The sequence below is a fragment of the Egretta garzetta genome, unplaced genomic scaffold, assembly GCF_000687185.1.
Source record: "Egretta garzetta isolate BGI_Z169 unplaced genomic scaffold, ASM68718v1 scaffold68, whole genome shotgun sequence".
Classification (NCBI taxonomy): domain Eukaryota; kingdom Metazoa; phylum Chordata; class Aves; order Pelecaniformes; family Ardeidae; genus Egretta; species Egretta garzetta.
This window is the reverse complement of record NW_009260774.1, coordinates 3,430,647-3,456,967: the sequence shown is the minus strand read 5'-3', so window position 1 is coordinate 3,456,967 and position 26,321 is coordinate 3,430,647. Positions and strand designations below refer to the sequence as shown.

The following is a 26,321-nucleotide window of genomic DNA, read 5'->3' as shown; positions in this document are numbered from 1 at the left end:
TGCCAAGACCTTTTTTCCAGGGTAGTTACTCTTTATTTCACGTATGTGAATGGATCCTCAATCTGGACAGTGCTCCCATAGTGAAGCCTCAAATCACTCAAATCAACAAACCTCAGAAATGCCTTCTTATCACAGGCTTGAAACACATAAATTAGTTGGACGCTATCAAAAAAAGGAGTACTAGACATAACAGCCTACTTAGATCATGTTGTTTTCAATTTCTTAGGAAAGCTGCACTTGAAATTATGAAAAATGCTAGAAATTGCTGTCATACCTATAATCTTTCCAAACATTACAGAAGATCAGAACAAAGACTATTGCGTGCAGTACATACTAATTGGCAACAGGCCTGTAAAATTTGGTCCCTCAGACAAAGTAAAAAAGCAGCAGTCATGAATAATTTTAACGACAAAGCTTTGGTTTTAATCAGTTGGAGGAGGAGGTGGGAGAGAGGAGAGGTTTGCTTTACGAAGACTTAAAAATACGCAACCAGCTAGACAAGATACACATACTCAGACACACATAACTGCCAGGAAAACTGATAAGGTTCCAAGTCTGGCCAATCTTCAGGCACGCTGTCTCCCAAATCCCAGTCCAGACCAGCGGTGTGGCCTGACGAGTGCCTGTTCAAATGGCCTAACACGTACCATTCCTGACTTTCCCACCCCCAGCTGAAAGGGTCACTGAAATAAGTTAGGATTACTAGAGGCAGGTCAGCCAAGGAGGAGTGAGAAGAGACAGTAGATGAGATGGGGAAAAGGAGGACTTTGGAAAGCAAGACAGCAACTTCTGATCTGACTACAGACTACAGCACTACAACATCACAATGGGCATATTAAAATATCTGGAGATAACCTGGAAAGTGATTCACATAGCATAGCAAAATACCCTTTTCTGACAAGTTGTTCTACTCTGGTCAGCTTTTATGACAACCTTTCCTCCTGCAGACAAGCCTGCTGCCTTCGTTAAACAACTATCTGAAGCTATAATGTAAAAAATTACTGACCTACAGCCCTGCTATTAGGTTTAACAATCACCAGCTAAAAGAATTGTACTGCCTAGGGGTGAGCTGAGCTGACTCTCATCCTGCTTAATTAAGTAGTACTACACAACAAGCAGAAATTATATTAATAAAATATCCTAAGTTATTGGAAAGCTACAAAGAACACAATAATGCTAACTTCTATACAGTGTAAGAGGCAATCATGTAAAGCTTTCATGCAATAGATTAGGATTTTCCTTACATGTGCTGGTTTTGGCTGGGATCAAGTTGGCCTTCTCCATAGTAGCTCCTACAAGGCTATGTTTTGGATTTGTGGGCAAAACAGCATTGATAACACAGAGATGCTTTAGCTGTTGCTGAGCAATGCTTACACAGGATCAAAGCCTTTTCTGCTTCTCACCCCACCAGCAAGGAGGCTGGGGGTGCACAAGAGGCTGGGAGGGAACACAGCTGGGACAGCTGACCCCAACTGACCAAAAGGATATTGCACACTCTATGATGTCATGCTCAGCATATAAAGCTGTGGGAAGGAGGAAGGGGGACATTTGGAGTGATGGCATTTGTCTTCCCCAGTAACCGTTACGCATGGAGCCCTGCTTTCCTGGAGATGGCTGAACCCCTGCCTGCCAGTGGGAAGCAGCGAATAAATTCCTTTTGCTTTGCTTGCATGCACAGCTTTTGCTTTACCTATTAAACTGTCTTTATCTCAACCCATGAGTTCTCACTTTTACCCTTCTAATTCATATCCCCATCCCACTGGAGGGGGAGTGAGCAAACAGCTACGTGGGGATCAGCTGCCTACTGGTGTTAAACCACATTACTATTGGTCAGCTATGGTAAACTGTACAAATTATTTAGATGAGTATCCTACCAAATTAATGACACAACACAAAATTAACCTCCTTGAAAGTAACCTCTGATACCTAGTCAAGTTTTTGTTAAACCATGCTACCAAAACAGGTATAACCACGAAGCACTGTCTCAGTCTTTGGGGGGGGGTGTTCGTTCTTAGTGGATTGGAGGGGGGGAATGGATGGACAGGGGAACAGGGAGGGACGGGGGGGGTTTGTTGGTTTTTTCTTTTTTTTTTATATAATGTAAATCTCTAGCCTTAGAGAAAACATGATGCTGCTTTCTCAACAACTATGCTCAAGAGATATGAAAATGAAGGTGAGCTGTGGCAAGCACGTGAATCGACTGCAGCCTGTTGAGGCAGAACGCTGTTGCCAGTGCCCCTGCAGAAGCCCTGCGAGATTGCTCTAATTATGCCCCACTAATGTTTACAAATACCACCCTCTAGAATTCACCCATACACTGCCATGAGGCCCTAGGCAAAGGCTACTGCATGGGTTCAGATACAATGAGGAGTAGTAGGAATGGATCCCTTCTCCAGGCTTGGTATCATAGGCTTTCCCTCCTCCCCCCTGAAAGGCAAACTGCAAATCACAGGTACTTCCCACCACTTGGCCACAAAACAAATCATGAAGTTCTGCAATACATCAGAAGAGCCTTCCCAGGAAATCACAACGCTATCCAAAAGTTAAACTGAGAATAAGGTATATAGCAATTATTTATTTAAGTCAAAATCAGTTTGTCTGTTTCTAGCAATTTATTTTGGTATCTTGAACTCAGTCATAACTGATCTCAAAAGATGTAACACACAAGATACAATTTAATAACTCTTCAATTTCGTAAATTGTCACAAGAGGACTCAAGGATCTAGACAGACAAAATCTGCCTGGCAAAAAACATTAGGAGTTTACAACAATTTGTTCCTCTTCCTGGAAACAGCAGGCTCTCTGCAATTAAATAAAAAACTGAATCTGATGCAGTCATGGTTTCTTGAGCTCTGTCCTAGAAATGCAGCATTCTTCTCTCACGTACTACCTACAGTCTTCTTCCACCAATTTGCTGCAGTTGACTTCACCTTGCCTTCTCCAAAGGTCATGACGCACTGTTAGATTACAAAATGAGAAAGTCACCTATTTCAGACTCAGCATAATCCTGCTCATAAAGTTGTTATAAAGGGCTCTAATGCTCTTCAAGAAAGAGGAATGGAGGAAAAGATTCAAATCCTCACAAGAGACTGATGTATTAACCTAACAAATTTTCAGCATCTGGGTGAATTCTAGAGGGTGATACTGTAAACATCAACATGGAGCATAATTAAAGCAAACTATTGAGCTTACCTGGTTCTGAAAGAAATAGGACTAGTCCTTCCAGGGAAAAAATACCATTGTGCAAGCTCATTTGACTATCACAGTCTCCAAACCATTTCGGTAACCTGTAGCATTTTTATTTGTCATCGCAGGTTAAAGATATTCTGAATTTAATACTTTCAAAAATAGTATCCTAGAAGCCTTTTGCATTTTAAATACGCAATCCATTTTTTAATCTTTCGTCTGCAAGCACATCAACTCTTGGAAATAGCCCTTGCCAGCTTTGCTGCATGAATAACATAAAATTTGGCCACAATACTAGGAAGGAATCTCTCTTCAGTGAGCACATCACCATGCCAACAGACAGTAGGTAAGCCAGGAGCTCACTCCCTCATCTTGCTATCATTGTAACTCCAATCAAAGCTGCTGTAACTGGAAATGTAATTAGTGGAAAAATGATCCTTTTTTATCTTTTGAAGTCTCATTCCCATGAACAATGGTGTTTAAATACTAACACAGCCTTTCATATGTTCTCATGTTTTTTGTGTTAAACAGTAAGACAGTTTTGTTTTCAACAGCAAAAGGATAACTCAAGAGCTGCTTAATGAACTGCTAAGAGTGATGTTGAGAGACAACAGAAATTCAGCTCTTGCATATATTCCAAAGCCTCAAATTGTCTAGACAGTTATGGCTATATTACTAGTGTGGTTAAAAACCCACCCTTCTATGTGAACTTCAGACACATTTCACTTTCAGCAATATAATCAAACTTCACAGGCACAAATGACCAGGCATAAAAAACGCACGCTGCTGTCACGGTCTGCCCATCCTCTCCTGTGAATAGCTGAAAAAAGCCAGGAGTAATTGTCACCTTGGCGAACCCTCACCAATTTGAATTATTCCATATGCATCCTATTTTTTCTTATCAGCTTCCCTATAAATGATGAGAAATGGTGAGGAAAAAAGCATGTTCTCAAATGCATCCAACAAATTTTTTTCCCCCCCCCGAGTAAGACTCAGCATATTTCATATCTCGTGCTGCACTATTTCACAACACACACAACATTTTGGATGATCTCAGCAACTAAAACTAACAGAAAAGTTAATATTGCAATAGTGAAATCGTAACTCCTGAGCACAGGGAAGTCACAAAAGCACTTGTTAATGTCATTAATGTTCAATACCCATGTTCATAATGGTTATTTAACATACTTTCAGCATAGCTGGAATTTGCTCAAGATCAGTACAAGTGATTGTTGCCTATTCACTCTCAGCAGAAGTGAAAATCACAGTGCAAGGATTGATGTGTTTCAGACTTTGCTTTCCTAGTCATAACCCATCATATACTTTTCTACCTGTGAACGTTAGCTACTTTTCCATAGTTTCATAGCTTAAAAAATTTAAAACAAAAAAAAAAGCAGCAACTTTAAGTTATTATGTTAACACAGTACCCTTCCCAAGACATCAAGTTATGACTTGGATAATGCAGGGCTACTGGTGCCAGAAGAGATAGAAATAAACATACCCAACATACATCCATTAAATTTCACTTTTAAATCACTTAAAACTTCTTTTACAAGACTCCATTACCTTGCAGCTCCTGTGAGAGCAACTGAATGGTATCACAGAGGAATGAAAACAGTACACAGCCCACCCTCTGATTTTCTAGAGGTGGAAAGCTTTTCTATGCAGTTGTAAGTGAAATACTTACTAAGTATTAGTATGCAATATTCCTCCATTGCAGGCAAGAATGAATGATTTTTTTACTACTGCACATACAGGTGGCCTGCTTCTGCTTTCAGAAACACAGTGGAAAACTTAGAGGAATTAAACTGAATTTTGCTATAACTGAATACAGAACGTCAAGAGATTACACACACATTGTAACATCTGCAAGATGAAGGGCTAAGACACTACTACTTTTAACACTACCTAGATGCCCTTAGATATGTTTGTAAAAAAGCCAGTGGAAAGTGTCCTTCATATCAATAGATATTAAAACCAAACCCTATGATTTTTACTCCAGCACAAGTTTCAGCGAAATAAACAGAGACATAGACTGGTTTTTGGTACAGAGCATGCCTTGGCCCCCATGTCTGTGGGAGAATTTATCAGGAACATAATAGGGGAAAAACACAAATACTGATAAACTCTTTGCAATAACAACATCAGCTGAAGCTCACTTTTCTATACAAAGTCTTAATTTGATTGTAAGAGGTTATTAGATTTGTAGCTCATAGTGTATGAGCATGTTAATTTAATGAGTGCCCAACCTACAGACTGAGAAGGTAAAGCACATGAACTGTTCAACAAGATACAAACCAACAAATACTTCTGGAAAAATGCGTGGGGCTTGGAAGCTCTTATTTTCCCTTGCTAAAAAACATAAAAGGAAACGCATTATTTTACTAACATAATTTTATTTCTCTGTAATCAAGTGCCAATAAAGGCAAGACCTCAAAACAGAATTCTACAGTCAAACAGCATAAATGAAGTACAGATGAGTTTTAAACCTTTTCACCCCATTTTTCATCATGATCTTTAAGGAACTATGTTGCCCATTTTCACGTATGTTGCAACAACAATATAACTAGTTATTTTCACAGGAGAAACTTTTAATAATGCAGCACACTGAATCCTGTAAGAACAACGATCATGAAAAAAAAAGGACTGACTAGCAACTTGTATGACATGACTACCTGCTTCCTGCTTGGATTATCCCCAATTTAGCAGCAAGCAATTCTGTGCTATGGTGAAATGCACCTTACACCTGTTAAGGAGGCTACAATTTAAGTGGTCTTACATGAATTATCACATAATTTTGGATGACAGATCAGTTTGACTTTTTTTTTTTTAAACAGAGGAAGATAGCCAATTATAATAATAAAATTGTGTATCAGATCCATTCTTGAGACAAACAATTTCATTTAACTAATGGTAAGCACCCCAGCTACCATTTGACTGTATCACACTAAAAAAGCTGTTATATTGTTCTGGGGAAGTTTTTAAGTGTTCTGAAAAAAAATAAGGGTTCCACCAATTTCATGCTGAATGCTACTTGTCTGGACTTGGAAAAAACCCCACCCAAACTAAGAGGCTGAAAATAATTCTTATTCTATTTGGCTACATTTTGCTTGAACTTACTGAGCTGCTTGGGGAGGGGAGTTCTGGGAGATAGAGGAGTGGCCCTTTTTTAGAAAACTTTTTGTGGCATCTTACTCACATTAGCACTGAACTAAAAAGTAAACAAAATCAGCAGGTATTTTAATCTGAGTGAATATTGATTTTTGAGGACAAGTGGTAGAGGATAAGATCACCTATTTTTCATACATATAAAAGAGAGGTGAATATCTACATAATTTTAATAGGAACTGTATATCTTAAATATCACTGAATTAATACACTTTATGTTACTGCAAGCCTTATATTTGGTGGGTTTACTTCCTGCCTTAAATGTCAGAAATTTCTCCCTTTAAGACAACTGTTTTGTACAACATGGCTTTTAAATCCTAGTAAATACTTAAAATAAAGACGAGTTTTCTTTCTAGTCAGGGAAGTGCTGTCTGGATACTACAACTTGATCATATACCCATGCTGGTAGTCTCCCTTCCCTGTGGTATCAACAATTAGGGCTATGATATGAAACTATAGTCCCCTCTGGTGAGATGTCATCCTCTCTGTAAATCACATCTCACCATGGCTGTGAGGGCACATAACCGATAACTCACAGCCCTGTTGATTCTTGTTTGAGGAAACCAGGGAAGTCTTATAATTCAGCTGAAAGCATCAATCAGCCTAAATTTGAGGGCTAAGGGGGACAAACGTGTTTTAGGATTTCAAACATGCAGTGAGCATACAAGAATGGAAGCAGGTAACTCGCAAAACTACTCCCACTGTCATGTTTCCATGCCTTTAAGAAGCAGCTAGTTTAATGCTATGCCCATATTTTAATTTATAAAAATCCCCTAATATGAAGATTATAGGTTGTAGTATTATTACAAATACAGTTCTCCTTCCATTTTATGCAAATAAAAAAATCCATTTTACTGGTTTTTAACTAATACAGACACAGACAAATCTAACACTCAAAAATAAACTTACTGTGTGGCTTTGACAATGTCCCAAGTGCTGTAATCATCAATGTGGCTTTTCCGTCCAAGGGATTCACTATATCCATGGTTGTAATGGCTTTGAGGCTTTATTTCCTAAAAAAGACAAACTTACTATTAGAAAAACCAAAATCAGCATTATTAAAGTTTCTCATAAAAAACCAAAAACAAAAACCAAATATCCCTATAAGCAAAACTACAACTAGCACCCAGTTCAATATACTGTAAAGCTACCTAAATCGGAGGTGGTAAGCTGACTGGCCACATTTCTACATTTTGCAAAGCAGGCCACTATACTCCCTACCATAGATTTCAAACACCTTCCAGAAAGCACTACTTGCAATAGCAGAGTTCTGCCAAATCCTATGCCGGGTTATTTTTTAGAATGCTAATAAAAAGCTACAGCATTTTTTTGTTTGTTTGGGGTTTTTTTTGTTGCTGTTTTTATAAATGCAATATAGTATAGCTAAAGAAAGCTATTGGCCATCAACTGGCAAAGTCTCACCCTGCTACTACAAATAAATGTTATATTTAAAATACCATAGTCAAATACCTTCTAGAAAATAAATAAATGGGAATGATTAATACCAATGACTAGAACCTACTGATACTGTATTGATTTTTCAACCCCAGTCCCAGCTTCAGAGACGATCTATGTATGTTTAACCTATGGGTCTCAGAAATAAATGGCATGACCATGGCATGTTCTTCACCAGATACAGCTCCCTACAAACTTCATTCTTTTGATGAAGGCCAACACTTCAACCCTTAATGCTTCCCTTGGTATAATTTATATTAAAATACTGTATTGATGGATCACTAGGGCAGCAACATACCATTTTTCTTTACAAACTGCACGCAAGTATGTGGAAGTCATCTCAGCAAGTTGAAATTGAATGATAAATTTTATACCGCTTCTAGACAATTTTCCATTTGTTACAAATACTATAGCTGATTGCCTCTATCAACCATGCAATTCAGCATAGCTACATAAAAAAGTGTGAGAACTGGAACAGTGAAGCAAAAAAAGAAGCAAACTCTCAAAGTTCTAAAAATGCATTTCTATTTATTTTATTAAAATGGGTTATTTAGATTTATTGTTACTCAGATTTCCCCAACATACAGTTCCGTGAGCAGAAGTTTTGTTTCTTTAATCTATACCTGGAAATACTTTTAAACACCTTATGAAAGGTGTTTAATTAAGATTCCAAATTCCACTTAGTTGTTAAAATGAGTGATCAACTCTTTCATAATTATACTAGACAGATTTTCTTTTTTTTTAAATAAAGATATCCCGAGTCAAGACAACCATGATATAAGACACGTAACCATAATGAGGATTCGCAGTCACAAATCCCCACCACCTTCTCACCCAAGAGGCAAATGTTGCCCCCCTAGCTTCAGTGACAAAGAGACATATTAGGGCTAGGAAGACTTCCTATTGCTAAAATGAGCAGGTCTCCCCTTTCTCACATTCTCTCAGCTGTGCAGTATTTTCTGCAAAAGGAGCTATCGGTCACAGTGAGAAGCATCAGTAACTTCTTACTGTGTCCAGTTGTGGCTAGTCAGCCAAAGTGTTTTCTAGCTTCCTGTGAGAACATTAACCAGATCTCTGCTGACTTCAGTGGGAGTTTAAACACTGAGCTTGCATACAGACAAGTAAACCCTGTCCTCTGACTCTCCTAATCTGGAATTTACTCATCTTGGCTGCATAAACACAATGCCTTCCCAATAGCTGGATGCCGGTAATCAAATCAGTCATTACAACTTCTTCTCATTAAAGTTATTTTAAAATATATTTCTAGGCTAAAACTATTACCTGCATTATGCAACTCAGAGAGATAAAAAGACTTAAATCTGAAAAAACACGTTTTAAACCTCTATTTCCAGACTTCAACATAATGAAGTGCCACTTAGGCAGAAGTCTAAAAACTGATACCAGCTATAACCTTGGAGTAAACTATAAAGAAGGTAGTCTAGTTGCAAAGCCTAAAACTCTCAGTACAAATTTCAAAACCAAGCAACTTCAGTAGAGCATGTTTGTATTTGTTACATACAATGTACCTATTTCAGACAGGGGAAAAAAACCCTCAAATTAAGACAAATTCTAATGCATTAAATATATTTTGTAGTACTAAATTATACTATAGTTATTTATATAGTTAGAACATTTATGACATTTTATACATTAAAAAACCTTTCAAGAATTTAAACTGTTTGGAGCTTTAAAACCAGAACATAGTAACACTGAGAACTAGCGCAGTAAAAATCTTAATTTAAAAACAGATTTATTCTTATGCATAGACTTTTCTGAAGAAAGTTTTTCAATTCCATGCAGTATCTAAATGATCAGCAGAGTACATCTTTTCTTGGCCACAATGTTATTTTGTGGCATTCAATTTTTTTTTCTAAGCCTGAAAAACTAACTAGGTTAACCAGTTAAGCATTGCCAGCCCAGCAGGAAGGCTGCTCTGTTGCCATCTCTACAGGAGAGACAACCTAAAAGCGTAACAAGGCATCTGCTGCCATCCAAATCACACGTTACAACCAATTCTCTTACTACTCAGAAACACAGCTTCACTTTGTATTTGAAGAAGGCAACAGCTTAACCAAAACTTTTTTTCCCAGCTACTAGATAAGCCAGAATGTTATCTGGGATAAAGATGCTGAAAAAAATACCAGAGTACATTACAATTAAAAAAAAAAAACAACCAAAAAAACCACCCGCAAAATAAAAGAGAAGGCTAAAATCATTATTTTGTGCCACATGATTTTCTCCTTTCCATCATATTGGAGAAAAAAAGCAGGATTTATACCATCTCTGTTCACCAATTATACCACCACACAATTGCAGGATTTTATGTATCAAATTGGGATGCTCAGACCCTGAAAAGCTGAAGGGTAAGTCAAGTGGGCAGAGGCCAGAACAAAACCCGCCAGGGCAGGTTTAGGTTTGCCAGGGCAGGTTTACGTTCAACATTAGGAAAAAATTTATTGACAGAAAGGGTTGTCAAGCACTGGAACGGGCTGCCCAGGGAAGGGGTCGAGTCCCCATCCCTGGAGGTATTTAAAAGCCGGGCAGACGAGGTGCTTAGGGAGATGGTTTAGTGGTGGGATAGCAGGGTTAGGTTAACAGTTGGACTTGACAATCTTAAAGGTCTTTTCCAACCTAAGGGATTCTACGATTCTATGAAAAGAAATTGACTGTCCTGGAGCACCCTGGTGAGCAGATAGTAGTTCAATTATTTCTTAGCCTTCCACAGCTGCTGGAAGGGAGGGGGGGAGGAATCTTTCTTGTTCCCTAACAATTATTAAAAGCAAACTGAGAAACTTGGGTTATTTTTCAGGCAGATGTTAAATTACCCAGGAACACTATTTCTCTTAAGCTGCATTTTACTGACCACTTCAAGCACACAAACCAGGCTTCTGTTCCCTTGAGCCCGCACTAGCCAGTCAAGAGAGCTGCCCATTTACAAGCAGTGTAAATTTATGTCAGCCTAAAGCAACCATGAAGCCACAGCCTTGTGATACTAATGCTTTCACAAAAAGGTTTACGGGATTACAGCAAAAATCTTACTTATTAATTATTAACCACATAAATTCAAAAAAGCGAGAGATGATATTCCTTAGCCCCTCCTACAACTTATCTGCTACTTCTACTAAGGACTTGAAGGTAATGACAGTACCCTTGACTTTTTAAAAAATACCATTTTTAATCTCCTTTTGTACTGACAGAGTCTCTGAACTACCTTTTTTATCCCGAAACTTTCAAATTTTGTTACATTAATGCAAAAGAGCTGAAGGGATTAAAAAGTTAGATTTGAGGTGATGGCAAATATGACTGCCTGACATAAACCGAGCAAGCGAGAAATAGTTCTTTCCTTCTTTGCCCCCAGTACATACATTAGCAGTTACAATCCATTTGTTTCATACAAAGACTCACTACAAATATAAACTCCAAGTGAACCTCGTGATTTAATAAGAGAGCTGAGTTTGTATTTTACATTTAAGCACAGTTGAAACAATCCCTATAATTCTCCCTATAAATCTGAAAGGTCTACGAATGTCACAGCCTCCAACATCATACAAGAGTCTTCTAAGCACAGCAGTAAACTGTGGAAAAAAAGATGACTTTAGATTTGCCTGAAAAGAAGATACAAACACTGCTCATTTGGGAAGCAAATAATTTAAGACAAATTCCAGGAAAGCATATTGAATCTGAATCCTCCCTCAATACAGTCAGTTCTCTGCAGCCTGGACACAGATTTCCCAAGCTCGGAGTCAAAATTTATTACTTAGTACTATCTATGCAACTTGAGAGTTGCATGTTGGCTCATAGCAAGCATGCTGGCTACCACCAGTGCCGTTCTACATGACATAACTCTTACCTGGCATTGCAAGTGCCTAGTTTATGGCTGTGATCTGCAGAGTAACTTTTGGGTTCCTAAGTCAACAAGCTGCCAGGAATCAAGACAAAAAGAGTACCTGGATTTCGTGAATCTCAGTAAATCTTGATTCACCTGGTGATAGGCGATTTGGACCAAGTCACTGCAAACAGTGCTGTGACACACTATGCTTGGCTGACAAGGCAAAATATAAGAGAGGCAAGGCAGCCTCTCTTAGAACAGAAGAAAGTCTCTTCATTCCTTAAGAATTTTTTTCAGGGTTCTGAAAATCCTGTGCAGGGTTAGGGCACAGCACTATAAATGCAGAAAAGTAATTTATCCTCGTTATTCTAGAAAGAATGATTTAGAAATAAATAATGAAAGATGAACATTAAGAGCATCTAATACGGGGTCTACATTGTTTTAGCTGGGCAAGTTCCTAGTAAACAGGAAATCAACTGATAGCCTGACATAGGAGACCATTATAAGATTTACAGCAAGTGAGTCCAAAACAGGTATCTGCTCAAGGTGTTCTCTCTGAACACAGTTAACACTTTCCTTGAACCTTCAGCTTTTGATTTTGCAGTCCCTATCAGCCCTAGGCATTTCAGAGAACAGTTTGGTTATTTACATCTCTGCTTACAAAGCCTACTAGTTTGATTAAACTTTGACTTATCTGGAAACTAAAATTGTTGTATTCACCACACTTAACCTTCCCAGATGTCATGGACTGTGATACACCAATATCTAGTCAACAGAACTCAACTGCTAGCTACCTCTGTTTTTATGAAGGCTATATATGCATCAATGGAAAAAAAAACATAAATAATCAGATTTCAAATTACTTCAAACTAGTACAACCTTATGCCTGAAACATATTTGGTCCTATCAATACAGTCACTTCAAACTGAAGTGCAAAGTTCTCCTTAGTTACTCAACGCACAGCACTGAAACCCAAAAGCACATTCTTAAAACTCACAAGGAAGTTCAAATCATGTCCTTTTTAAAGAAAAAAAAACTTCTGTAATTTAAAACTGTAATTTCTAATACTACAATACAGACAAATAATGTTTTCTGAAGCATCTGTTGCTTAAATGAGAAAAGAGTAAACATAAATTCTTCTTTGTATCTATCCAGCCAGTGGTCAAGTTCTGCCATGTGTCTCTGTGGTTATTTGGAAAGTAAGAATCAGAAAAACACAGGTATAGTGATTGTTTCATTTGACTGCACTACACTGCTGCAAACATAATCTGAAAGTAGACAAGATCTTCAAATGCCATTATGGTTAAATAATTTCTTCATCTGAAGGACTGCAAACAGTATATTTAAACTATTACAGAGTTTGCAACAAGGGCTCAGAAGTAAGACAATCCAACAGCGAAAGTGAGAAAGCTAAGCCTAAATATCCAAGGATTTCAACTCAGTCACTTAATAACTTGTATAGACACCAAAACTCCTCATAAGCCTATACTCGCTTGCTCATATTCACCCTTTATAAGCTGTGTGAAAGATGGCCTAGAACAAAACCACGTCAAAGCTTAAGAACTGGCAAACACTTAACCTTTCCACCACCTCCTTTGGCAAGTTTTACATTTTTAAATGTTTAGCGTAGTAATTTAAAACACTGCTATTTAAAAAAGCTGGGGATATTAAACACAACCTCTCTATACATGTTGCTACCAAATATAATGGCTTCAACGCAGCCACAACCATCAAATGCTGCCGTAATACGTGCAGGCATGGCTCTAATCCAGCAGAAGGCTACCTCAACAAAGCTGCCCATGCCCAAGCATCACACGTCCTGTTCAGCCGCGGTAGGACCGACTACAGCGGTGTTACATCAGGGTTTGCCCAGTGTTAGTCATTCTGCATCAGCAGCTAAGCTAGAAAGAAATCGTACATACGACATTCAGACAGCATCTATTTTTGGAGTTTAACAGAAGATTAGAACACACAAAAATACAGATTGATTCCTCCAACCTGTTGGACAGAAGAGAAAGCTCTGCCTAAAAAACCTATACTGATCTAGATTATTTGGCAACTGTTACTAAAGGACAGGAATAAGCATTAAAAAAGTGAAAAATAATTATTTATATCATGCCTTCCACAGAACTTTGTGTACCGTCATGATTTGCTGTCACCACTTGGCTCTTTTCTCACCTTAAATGGGAAAGAATGAACCTCCTCTAAATTCATACGCCCTCACACAAATTACAGGAAAATAAGTTAAAATCCTTGAAACTACTATGATTTTTTAAAACATATGACAGGTTGATAAAAAAGTAACAACATAACATTTTGAGCCTAGAACATATACCCCATTCACAAACGGCTTCAACAATATTCCTAAGTGTTAAAATATTTTTCCTTTTATGATGAAAATATTTATTCCTGGAAAATTTAATTTTACAGTGCTGATCCACTGTTAAAAACCACTAACAGCTCCAAGATGAAAAACTAACTGAAATCCAAATGCATTTTTTGTTTGATAGTTTGATCTCTGCTGACAATGGCTACTCCCCAGCTGAAAGTCAGGAAAAACTAAACAGAAGGTAATAGAGCAGAGGCCCGATTTTACTGGTTTACAATAAGCAGGTTGCAAACACTAAATCTCTGCTTACTTCATCCTGTTTCAGGGAGCCATTTCCAAGCATGACTTGAGCCAAATTAGCAGTTTACCATTGCAAAAAGGGAAAGGTCACTTCTCTGCTCACTCTCCCCCACTGCTCTTGGCTCCATGCTCCTGCTGCATAACTCAAGCTAGCTTTGGTACCCGGAGAGCCCACTTGATTCATTAGCGGGGAAAAAAAATTAAACAGACAGAAAAACCCGATCCTTTTACTAGGACAGCAAGTTGAATCTGTTTCTCCTATGCAAAGACAGGGAAAGCAAGTACAGAGAAAGTAGCAGGAAGCTACTATTTTGGCAGCTGTCAATTGTTAATTTGACTAAGTAATCATGGAACAACACACTCCAGCTTTTAAATATTCAAAGTAGTCAGGCTGACAAGATGAAGAAAATTATATTAATTCTAGAAACAGGTAGAGTTGGTTAGCTCAGAAGGTTGCAAGAGAGACAGATTTTACTTATTTATAAAAATAAAATTTGTTTCCCCAATTACTACCAAGGGTCATCTTTTCTAGATGTGATTCCCATTTCAGTGACTATCCCTTGCCAGTGCCCTAATCATTCATATGCATCTGCGACTAGTTCGTCATTACTCATTAGTCACAAAACGTGCAGATTGCTTGCACAGATGCGTAAGTAATGCAGGGTAGGAAAAAAACTTGGACAAGTGAGAATAGGGCTTAAAAACAAAAAAAGGTGTTTTGCAAAAAAGAAACACCGTAGAGAAGAAAAGGGAACCTCCTCTGGACAACAGGACCAATAAAATGGGGAAACAGAAGATAAAGCAAAATATAAAAAAATAACTCCAAAGGAAAAAGGCAGAAGTGCAAAGGAGAGCGGGGTAAAGGTAAGCACAGCTCCCAAGAATGAGCACTAACAATACTGGCATTTCCAATCAGTTCCCCTCATAAGCAAATGTGCAAGTAAAGTTATGCTCATTTCCCATCAGTACTCAAATCTTTTAATCTTTCCCGAGAAAAAAGCCAAAATGAAATCAGCTTAAGAAGAATTCTGAGAACAGCATTCATGGAAAAAAAATTAAGAAGTGTCGCATGAAAGAATAAGATGAGCAAGACTGAACTATTCTGGGATAGCAATTTCATAATTCACAATTATATATAGCAGGAGGATATGAATAGGTCAATATGCCTGCTTGGACATAAGGAAGGGAGGAAAATACTGCTGCTTACAGCTGCTACACATGGCTCTGGTAGGCATTAACAGATGGCGAGGACTGCTTTTCCTTTAACGTTATGCAATACTGCCACAAGGAAGCGATACCATGATCAAACTCAGTCAAATTCTGAATGGTGACCAAGACAGTTGACATTTAAAGAGAAAATACAAGTTCTAAAATCAAAGTGTAGAAATAAAAGCATTAACTTCCATAAAATATTGCATACTATTTTTTTAATGCATGCTTTGTTTCTTAATGAAAACAGAAGAAATCATAATATTCTTTTTTTTTTAACTGATGACTATACTATTTCCATATCTGGCTGCAGTCAGGAGAACCGTGATAAAATTGGAAGTGACTGCAACTATTTCAGGGAAGCTAAATAATAAAATAATCCTCACATATGTATGCTATATTTAACAGGGACTACTGGAGGTTAATATTAAAGAATTCCTTCCCCGGTGTTTGTGTGTTCAATTTCTCTGTTCTTCATTTGTTAGCATATAGTGCTTTTTAGTAAGCTTTCCCAGTTTTCCTCCTACTTTTAAAAAGTGCAAGAATCTATACAGACAACTTCATAGTAATTTGCATATTACAAACACCCACATTAGTTTATATGCACATAAATACTAGCCACTTATGCACTAGCATTAATAGAAAAATGCTCACAAAATAAGTACAAGCAAATTAATTCATTGCATTCCTTAAAAAAGATACTGCTGGTGTTTATTTTAACATTTTTAATGGCAGTTCCTCTTCTGAAGTCTACGATAATTCTCCCGCCCCCACCCCTTCACCTAATTCTGCAACACAGAACATCATAGGAACAGAGGCTAAAGTGATCACGTCTTAATTGTATAGAGTATCACATTTAATTCTTTACAGGCATAAGAAGATTTTTCTTCTCCAGAAACAGCAGTAAAATGTAGGGTGAAACCAGTAATAGCTAATCTGACTAACTGTTGACTGTCATCAAGTGGGAGCAGCGTGATCCTTCTCACATATGCATGAAGTCCTAGCCAGAAAAAAAGAATTCTGCAGGGCTGTATAGGTCCATCAGTTTGAGGAGCCAGAGCCTTCAGCAGTTATGAGCTGTTAGGTTGTCTGAACTGGGATGATGCATACACACCTTCAGTTTAGCTAACGCATCCTAGAAAACTTCCATCTAAACCAGATTACATCCTCCATGAAAAAAATGTGCAATACCAGGTTTTTGTTTGGGGGTTTTTTGGTGGGTTCTTTTTGGTTGGTTGGTTGGTTTTTTAAATCTTAACTGTCAGAAAAACAGTTCAGTGTTTGGCTTGCAAATATATCCTATCAAACTCGCCTTACTTTGACCCTTAAAATTTATGCTGGGATTCTCCCTGCCCCTATTATAGTATTAAATTACACAAAATGAGTATCACATGACAAACCCCCCTTCCATTCAGTGCCAATTCTGTCACCATTTTCCATTACTTCTCACATTTGACAGCATCCTGTGAAGTCTGCTTGGTTTTCCTCCTAAATTTTTAGCTTATTTGCAGTTTCTTGACACACCAATAGAAAAGACATATTTATGAAAATCCCCAGAGAAGCTAACTATAGAATACATACACAATGGAAAACAAATCTGTACCTAATACTCCGATTTTTTTTTTGACAGCAAGTTACAGTTTAAATTGACAATGCTTTCTTTAAAAAGTGGCGAAATAGATTGAGAAACGCCTCATCTCAAACACAGTGAAGTAGTCCTTTTGCTGATACAGTTCCACCCACAAGCAGCAGTCAGCCGTCACACAGAGAGAATAATCCTACATTCTCTGCGGTGTAGATCTGATTTTTTTACATAACAACCAGTTAGAGATGCTCAACTAGAGCCCTTAATCCAACCACTCTATGCAGAGGTCAGGGATCATGTGATTTAAGGCACAGCTGGTAATGAGAAAGTTTTGTTTCTTCGAAGCAAGCATCCACAACCAATGGACTTGCTTTCTGCTCATTTACTTACCGACGCTCCTAAATTGAGCAGTGCTACACTGTAGGAAGCAATACCTTCACAAGTAGGCTTTTTCAGAGGCCTTGTATTTGTACACGTAGGGTCACCAGCAAGCATGATTTAACAGAGCTGTGTTTATTAGGATTTGTAAAGGTTAAAAAAATTAAAAGCTTAAAATATTATGGTTTAAAGCTTACTCTAAAGTTTTGCTTTAGTCAGCAACTCACATTAACACATACATACATTTTTTTGGGCTTTCTTTTCAAAGAGTGTTGTATTGTGTTCTCAGCCAAAATACCAGGATTTCACCAGAAATTAAACTATATTTTTTTCCAAGTGACTGAAACAGGTCTAGGTCTCAAGAGTATATCAGTGTGCAGACCTCTCAACATTTAAAAAAAAAAGACAACTGAGAGACCCCCTAGCATCATGAGAGTAACTTAAAAGCAATTACGCATTTCACTCTTTTAAAGTGCTAAATTTCAAAAACGCACCTAAGTATCTATCTGGCTCAAACCTGATTCTCAGCTACTTGGAGAAAAAAAAAGAAACCAACTCCTCTTGTTAAAATTCCCAGAAAAATATATTCTGAAAATTCCTTTTCAGAGATCAAGATTCTTCATTCAATTTTCAAACCTGGTAACATCACATATTCCATAAAAACTATTCTGAAGGTTCTGCTTTATTCAGCAAGTATTTGCCAAAGCCACACTCAAATGTAAATGATGCTGCTCAGTGAGTTTATAGCTAACTCATCTCTGAGGAACAGCAAAAAAAATAAATCAAGAATTAGAGGACTGGCAAGTGCACATGACTGAATGAGCAGTCACTCTAGCTACGGATCCTCTTTTCCCCCGGCAGATAGAAAAAAAAAAAAGGAAGTTAGTACAAGTTGTGCTCAGTCCTCACGGAAAACTTCAAATTCAGCATTTCCACCGCAACCTTGAACCAGCAAATGGAGCTTCAAATCAATAGCCAACTATGTAAACTCTCATTCCCACTTAGGACAAACAGGCTGGTTCATCTACCACAACTAGGAAGCACGTGGAAGGCTCTTCTAGTCATGCTGGCAGTCGATTTTCTACAGCATATGAGACAGCTTAGTAAATTTGTGGTCTGACAGTTAAGAACAGTCCCTCTCTATCCAACTCTTAACCTTCCAAACTGGTCACATCAGCTCACCTTTTACCTTCTGCCAGTACTGTAGTATACTTGATAGTGCAATGAGTACATTTAGTGAACTGGCAAAAAGATACTCAGGTTTTTTGTATGGGATGAATTTTCTACTGATTTACTTCTCTCAACTGGCTCATCCTGGGACCAGGCAGATGTGTGCAGCTGAAAGTGTTTAAAGGTAGGTTTCACAACCAGCTTAAGTTAAGCTAAAACTGCCCTGCCATCAGAAAGTGTGGTCACATTCATGGTCGTGGCTGTACATTCTCCATTACCTCCTACCAGTTCTCACAACAGCGCAGTAATGGTTTTCAATTAGATCGGGTCACAGACTCACAAAGCAAGAAACATCACAACTCACCTACTGGCCACACAATTGCAAGAGCTAACCCCAGGAAGGGTAAGGGACTGTCTTTGGGTTCCACCGTGGCTTCAGACCAGCTTAAACTCAATCACAAAACTGTACCCTTCAAAGCCAGCAACACAAGTGTTTTCAAAGCACACTCGGATGTCCTCCCTCTCTTGTTACTGCGCTCCCTTCTTGAGTCATCTTCTTCTTCCCCTGGTCTTGAGCAGCCTTCCATGCTCTGACCACAGCTTTCCCACTACCCTCCAGTTCTGGTACCTCCCCCCTTACAGACACAACCAAGGAAACACTTCTAAAGACCTCAGGGCATCCTACAAGCGTAGGAAGAAATTACTAGATTTCAAAACTGCACAAGACAAATTGCAGTCTAATGTTACACCACGTACTGGGCATGACAGGCCTGAGGGTTCAATTCAGCCAGACTCCCTCTGACTTCAGAAAAAGCTTTCGACTTTGTTCCAGAGTCTCATTTGTAACAGACCCCAGTGTTTCTCTCAACTACAAGGATGCTATGAAAGTCAAATCTTTATCTCTGCTGCTTTTCAAAGACAACATGAGGACAGTGTGCATGCTGAAATATCAATTACTGAGGCTGCTTGCATCTAAACATGTCAGTATCAATGACAACATTATCTAGTTTTCAAGCAAACAGCAAACATTTTCCTCTTTAAATTCGTAAACTGGATTCTGCAAAGTTAAAATGTAACCCTCTTCCACATTTATAACATCTCGTTACTTTCCCAAGCAAACAGGTAAACACAGTGAAACAAATGCTGTTGAAAGACTAAAATTCTGTGAAATCTGAGAGAAATAAAGTCTGTGCTTAATAAGTAAAGGCAAACTGAGTCAACACAAATTTAGGTCAAATCAGACATTTAGCGCTGATGCTTTAAGAGGGCCTGTTCCAGAAAGTTAAAAATCAACTACTGCCCAAAACAGAAGAAAATATGTAAAGAAAAACTGTAAATATTTGAAATCTATTTTTAAGTGTTTTACTAGATACCAGAGAAGCCACAATGTTACCACTGAGAAAAAGCCCACAGTGGTGAAAAACTGCATAGTTTACAAGGGAAGTGAGAACAACCATAAAGAAAATCTTGTAAAAATTGCAAGAGAAGCATTGACAATGAGTGCGACAAATTAGAAAAATATGGAAAACTGAAAGGCAAGCAAAAGGATACAAGACATCCCTATCCCTAAAAGGGCAAGACGCATCCTAACAACACAAGAAATGGACAAAAGTTGTCAACACTACAACATAAGAAGGATAGAACTGTCAATAAAAACACAATACCACAAAATTTAAAAATGTTCAATAAGTGCAGAACAAAAACAAAAGCTGAGGGAAAAGCCAGAAAATTTAAATAACATCCTGATGTCATGATAAAATGCTTTCTAATATAACAACAAATATTATTAAACTTCTTTAAAGTACAAGTTGTTTAGGTCAACCATATAGGCTGAAAGACGTAAATACTGTTTTTCATTAAGCCTGAAGAAACTCCAGTGATCTGGATAAAAGGTAACATGGGTTATAAATGGTTACCATTTTAAGTTATTGCTGGTTTTTCTAGGTTTGATATACAGTTAAAAAAGCAAAGGCCAGTAATGCTAAGGACTGTGGCTTCACAGAAAAATAAACCCAGCACTTTCAGTTGATAAAGAAGTAGTCATGGCCAAACACAGTTAATGTCCAAATGGTTTGATTTAGTATTATCTGATATTTTGGTTAAGAAATTAGAATATAAAGAAAGTTAATGTGTTTTATCCTGCATGTATCAAAAACTAAAGATGTACAAGCTTTATTCTTATGATTCATTTTGTGACTATTATACATACTGTCCTAGTTAAGGACTATGCTGGCCAAAAAAGGCTCTTGCTCTTTTCAGTAGCTCACATTTTTAAAACCTCAAGGGAGTCTTAATACGAAAATGCTTTTGAGAGGGCACTGAGCATCCTACAGAGCTTACATTTTGACCCCACCCTATTTTATGGTTGCCTGCAACCTAGGAGTAAACAACAGTTAGAATTAAGTTTTACTGTGAAGGGAAAAAGGGGGGTAAATAATACTCTATTTCTGACACAACAAAGCTTATATTACTTGGGGAAGGTTGGGAGAAGCCAGAATAAGGTTTTTAAAATACCACAAAAATGAAGACCCATACAGGAAACTATCCAGAAAGCACCAAAGAGGCCTGGAAGTAGATAATCATCTGGGCAGAAGCTTGCAGCCTCATGCAGTTCCCAACAAGACCAATACAATGGTCTACACAAATGGGGAACGATGAGTAAGAATGTGAAAGTTACTTTGCTACCGCACCTGGCGCTGGTGTGACTATAGGCAGAGTGCTCTGTTCTCAAGTTGACTACTACGACAGTGATTGCACTCGGAGCAATGCCATGAAAGCACTGAAAGAATGAAAGAACGTGTCTTAATGAGAGACTCAAAAGGGTCAGTAGGACTGCAGACCGTAACACCAGTGTAGGGATCTGATAATCATCAGCACACTAAATAAATGCAGACAGACGTGTATTTGGATAGATATCTCTCAAGATGTAATGAACAAACAAATTAAATTCAGACTAGAAACAGGTATAAGCCTTAAACAGACTAATTAAATTTGGGGGCAACTTGCCGAGCTATACAGTATTATCTGTTACTGTAGGATTTTGCTTATTTTCTTTTTTACTTTGTAAGTAGTATGCTGGCTATAAAAAGAATTAGTTCATTTACAAACCCTCAAAGCCTGCATTAGAAGGTTGGATTAAATCTGCAGACCCCTCTGGACTCAAACGATGAAGCTAACCACAATACATGAAGCAAGACTCAACTTTTGATAGTAAGCATGCTAATTTGTCTGAGACTTCATGGTTCCATCTTCCATTTTAAGTAATACAATAAACAATAACAAATTTTCAAATGAACTCACAAATGTAAGCTTAGCCCCCGACTAAAATACAGAGTAAGACCCATACCTTTACAGGACAACAAAGAACAATCTGCACCCCAAAACAGCCCCAGCCATATCAACAGAATCCCACAGGGAATAGAGTCAGACTGTAAAATCAGGCCCTTCACTGATATTTTAAACAGAAGAAATTAGAGCCAAAGCTATCTACAACAAGTTTACCTATTTTCTTCATGCTACCACCAAGGAATAGAAGGAGATATTGTGCCTCTAACTTCCCAGGTAGTTACAAATTGAACCACAGGGAGAGAAACAAAGATAAAAATGAAGGCTTCCAGCTGGGATAATGCCTGCCAGAGCCCATAACTCTTAAAATTTTCTTCCAACTTTGCAGGAAGATTTTTCCCTGACTTCAGTAAGGAAAAAAAAAAAAAAAAAAAAAAACCCAAAACCCACAACCAAAAAAAAAAATCCCAAATGAACCCAAGCCAAGGCTTTTCTAATGCCAAAAGAAAACTGTAATAACCAATAACTTCTATCTCTCTCCAACATATCCCACACAACCTAACAACACTGGTGAATGCACTACAAAACAGTAACAAAACAAATCTTCCTCCACAGTAATAGTTCTTACCGTTCAAGAAGAGATGCAGCCCTGAACAGCTGAAATACCTTTGGCAGTTCAGGCCATATTATTAGGCCACATACCAAGAATATGTTCCAAACAAAAAGAAGCAATACAGACAAAATCCTTTTCTTAAAGATTCTGCCCCCCACCCCTGCAGATTTAAAAATAAAGCATCCAAGCCCATCAGCACCTACCATAAAACAGTCAGGAAGTTGTTCTGGTTTAGAAGATCCAAGGAATTTAAAGCCAGAAGGCCCATTAAAATCATTTAGTTGAAGGATAACAAGTACAAACAGTATGAGTAGCATTCCCATACCGGGGTTACACTGTATAAATGGAAGCAGAGCTTGCCATTGTAGCTGTCACCAGAAACCTGAACACTAGCAAACAAACCAGCAGGGAGAATTCAGCCCAGTGTTACTGTGCCACCCTAGGGTGCCTGGCATCTCTTATAATGCAGCTACCGTATCACACTGCAGGGCAGCCAACACCATGTCCACCCCAAGACCTACACCCACAAGACTCACTCTTTGCTCATCCATGCACTCCACAATCCTGCTGGAGAATTCATGTATGCGAAACAGGCAGCACATCAGCCACAGAACCAGCCGCTCCAACATAGTCTGCACGCCCCTGTATTCACGGATTTGAAACACCACCCAGTTATCCATGTGCAGAATTCAAAAGCTTCCATTTGGTCTCTAGAAAGACATCCATGCTCAAGCTGAAAACATCAAGAGCTGTACAATTCACCGTTGCCCTCCTTTCTTCGTTACAGTAATTACTCACCCTCGCCATTTACCACTTGAGCTTTTCAGTTTGACCCTACTCAGCTTCATTTTCCAGCCAATGGATTTTGTTAACTATAAACTGAATAAAGCGCTTCATCTCAGTATGAAAATATTTACATTGGGGAAAAAAAAAGGTGCTTCTCACTATTTCTGATAATGTGAACAAGGTTTTTTCAAGCCTTTCACTGTAAGGCATTATTAAAATAATTCTTAACTCTTTTCCACACTCTTCATTGTTTAACAATGGCTTTTAAAGGCAAAATTTTGTCGTTAGCATTACCACATACTCAGCCAAAAACCTCCTTATTCCTAATCAGTAAACCACCTTTAAAAAAAAAATAATCAAGGAATATATTACATATTTTTTAATCAAAGCATTATACTGGAAACTTTTGCTGAACTGCTTGTTCCTATTTATACCCTACCAGTCAATACATTTCAGGTTACAATCCCATGCCTATGTTCCTTACCTTCAATGCATTACTTTGAATATGGCTGCATTAAGGTGCACCTTGTTTTATTGGCATAACTTCACATAAATTCTGGATGGTTTTGTACTTGTTCTGCCCTCCCATCTTGTTCATCTGCAAGTTTTATTAATGACAATGTTGTTATTACTTCCAAATCATTCATGGAAAAAAAAGTCTTGAGTCTAGTAGATTAACTCCTCTAACACCTTCAGGAACAACGACATTCAGGAATAATCCTCTCTAGCAGCTACTTCCCAGATATATCAGTTACCCAGCAGTTCTCCATCCATTTATTATAGACTGTAAGATCATTCTATGAGTATTACATGAGCAATCGATGTTATTTGTTTTACTTCACCACTAAACTGGTATTTTTACGCTTTGCTGTTCCACTAGTAATCTTACAACAACGCTAGTAGAAAAAAGTGGGATCTACACTGTCATACTAAATTGAACTTGTGATAAGAAGAAAGAATAAATATCCTCTGAAACAAGAGTCTATTATGTAAGTTCAGCTTGATTTCACGTGGGAGGGAGAGAGGGGGGGGAAGGTCCACAAACTCAGCCAGCAAGAGAGTACACAAAACCCACCAGAAGCAGTCCCATCATCAATTCACGTTCAGAACATGCACATTTTCAGCAGTGTTTCTACCTCTTTGTACCAAAACTACTTGAATCACTTTAAGATGAGCCTTTCACAAACAAATAAATAAATAGCTCTTCCAGCACTCCAGTATGCAAGTAAATTTTCACTGTTCCAAAGACCATCTTTCTTACAACATTAATGCTGTGTTCACAGTATCTCATGGCAAAATGCAAAGCCACAGAGACCATATAAAAACAAATACTTCCCTTCCAAAAAAGCCCCTCAAAAAACTTTGAAAAGTAACCTAAGTTAGTCAAAACAAAAAGACAGTAAGCACAAATCTCATTTAAAAAAAAAAAAAAAAAAGGCACAGAAAAGAAATACCTAAAAAAGATGCATGACAGGTAACAGTAGCGTGAAACATAAAAAGCTGGAAAAGATTTTGACAGTCCTATAAAAGGCATCAGTTTTGTATGTATACAAACGCAAGAACTGACTGAATGTTCCAACGTCACTACTTACATAAGGGCATGGTGCTCTTTCCTTAAAAAGTGGAAATCACTGAGTATTGAGGCCCCTGACCTTCAAAAATGACTGAACAAAGATGCACTAAATTGTTCAGTGGGCAAGTCTGTGACAGTAAGACTGCTACAGTACAGAACCCTCAAGCTTTTAACAGACTCCAGAAATGCTCTTTTAACAGCCAGTCTTCACAAACATTAAAAACATCCTTCTCTCTTAAAGCTTATCTGCACAAAGGGATTTTAAGGACTAAAGGAACACCCACTGAAATCCATGCAAATATGACCCTGTGAATAAGATATAACCAGATACTCAGCATTTCCAGAAAAAATCAAATTAAAAACCCTCAAGACTAGTTAAGACAAGCAAAGTTTATCGCGTATTAAAAGATTCAGGTTGGTGTTACAACACACAATATATATTAACTTCCTTCCTCATCTTTTGTACACACACTCAACTTTACATACCAAAGGAACGGCGTAAGGTTCTACCAGATTGCCTAACCAGTGAAAATCGCCAATTTAAACGGAGACATTTTTGTTCACTATATAATATTTGCTCAAATTGAACAAATACCAATCTTCAATCTTTAAAACACAATGGTTTTCTAACAGCCTGTAGATACCTTTTATTCCATTTTATAGTTTTAGACTGCCCATCTGAAGTTTCCCCAAGTTAAGAACATTTTCTTTCAAAGAATATCAACATCCAACAATCTGGATTGTTACTGAAAACTTCTGTCACTTCTGCAAGACATCAAGACACTGCAAATGAGGGTACTTCTCCAGTTAGTCTGAACAAACATGTTGCATCGCTCTTTGCACATCACTTAAAAAAAAAAACAAAAACAAGAAAAAAAAAAATCAAGACACTTATTTAGGGTGCATCGCTTTGCTATTTAACCTTCAGAACAGACAGGTCTATTTTAAAGCCGTAAGTGAGCACAGTTTGGAGAGGTAGAGAAGAGTGGGTAGGATACACAATCACATATAGAGGCTAACAGAGCCTCTTCAGTCATCAAGAAAACTAAAACTGCCTTAAAGATATTGTTTAAGGAAAAAAAGAGTACCATCTGCTTAGCAAAAACTGGAGCCTGGCATACACACTAATCTTTGTCGTAGGCTGAAAAAATCAATTCTTACAATCCTTCATGCATCAGGTGACAGGTCCACACGTAAAAGGTTTTCTAAACTGTTTAAAATACGTCTCCAAACAATCACACTAGTCCTCAAGAATGCAGGCATGCTGCTGACAAAGGTGGGTGGCACAAAAGAAGGGTAAAAATATGACACGGAACGACCTCTGCATGTTACCTGCAAACATTCCTCCCACCGCCTAGCCAACCCACTGGAAGAGACAGACAGTTTGCTTTCAAAACAAGCCCCACGCCACCCGGGGAGCGCTGGGCTGGATCGGGCCAGGCCCGACCTGCTGAC

At 38.0% G+C, this 26,321-nt stretch overlaps 1 protein-coding gene across 2 annotated transcripts in view; it reads right to left on the bottom strand.

Annotated features, from left to right (window-relative positions):
• ZDHHC17 (zinc finger DHHC-type palmitoyltransferase 17) overlaps positions 1 to 23,149 on the bottom strand; it is a 71,330-nt gene extending 48,181 nt beyond the window's left edge. For both annotated transcript variants that reach the window (XM_035901670.1, XM_009646278.2), the window contains exons 1-2: positions 23,044 to 23,149; positions 7,264 to 7,367 (exon numbers count right to left, since the gene is read on the bottom strand). In XM_035901670.1, coding sequence (XP_035757563.1) covers positions 7,264 to 7,367; positions 23,044 to 23,136 — 197 coding nt within the window. In that variant the 5' untranslated portion in view covers positions 23,137 to 23,149. The remainder of the gene's footprint in view (positions 1 to 7,263; positions 7,368 to 23,043) is intronic.
• Between the last annotated feature and the right edge of the window lie 3,172 nt (positions 23,150 to 26,321).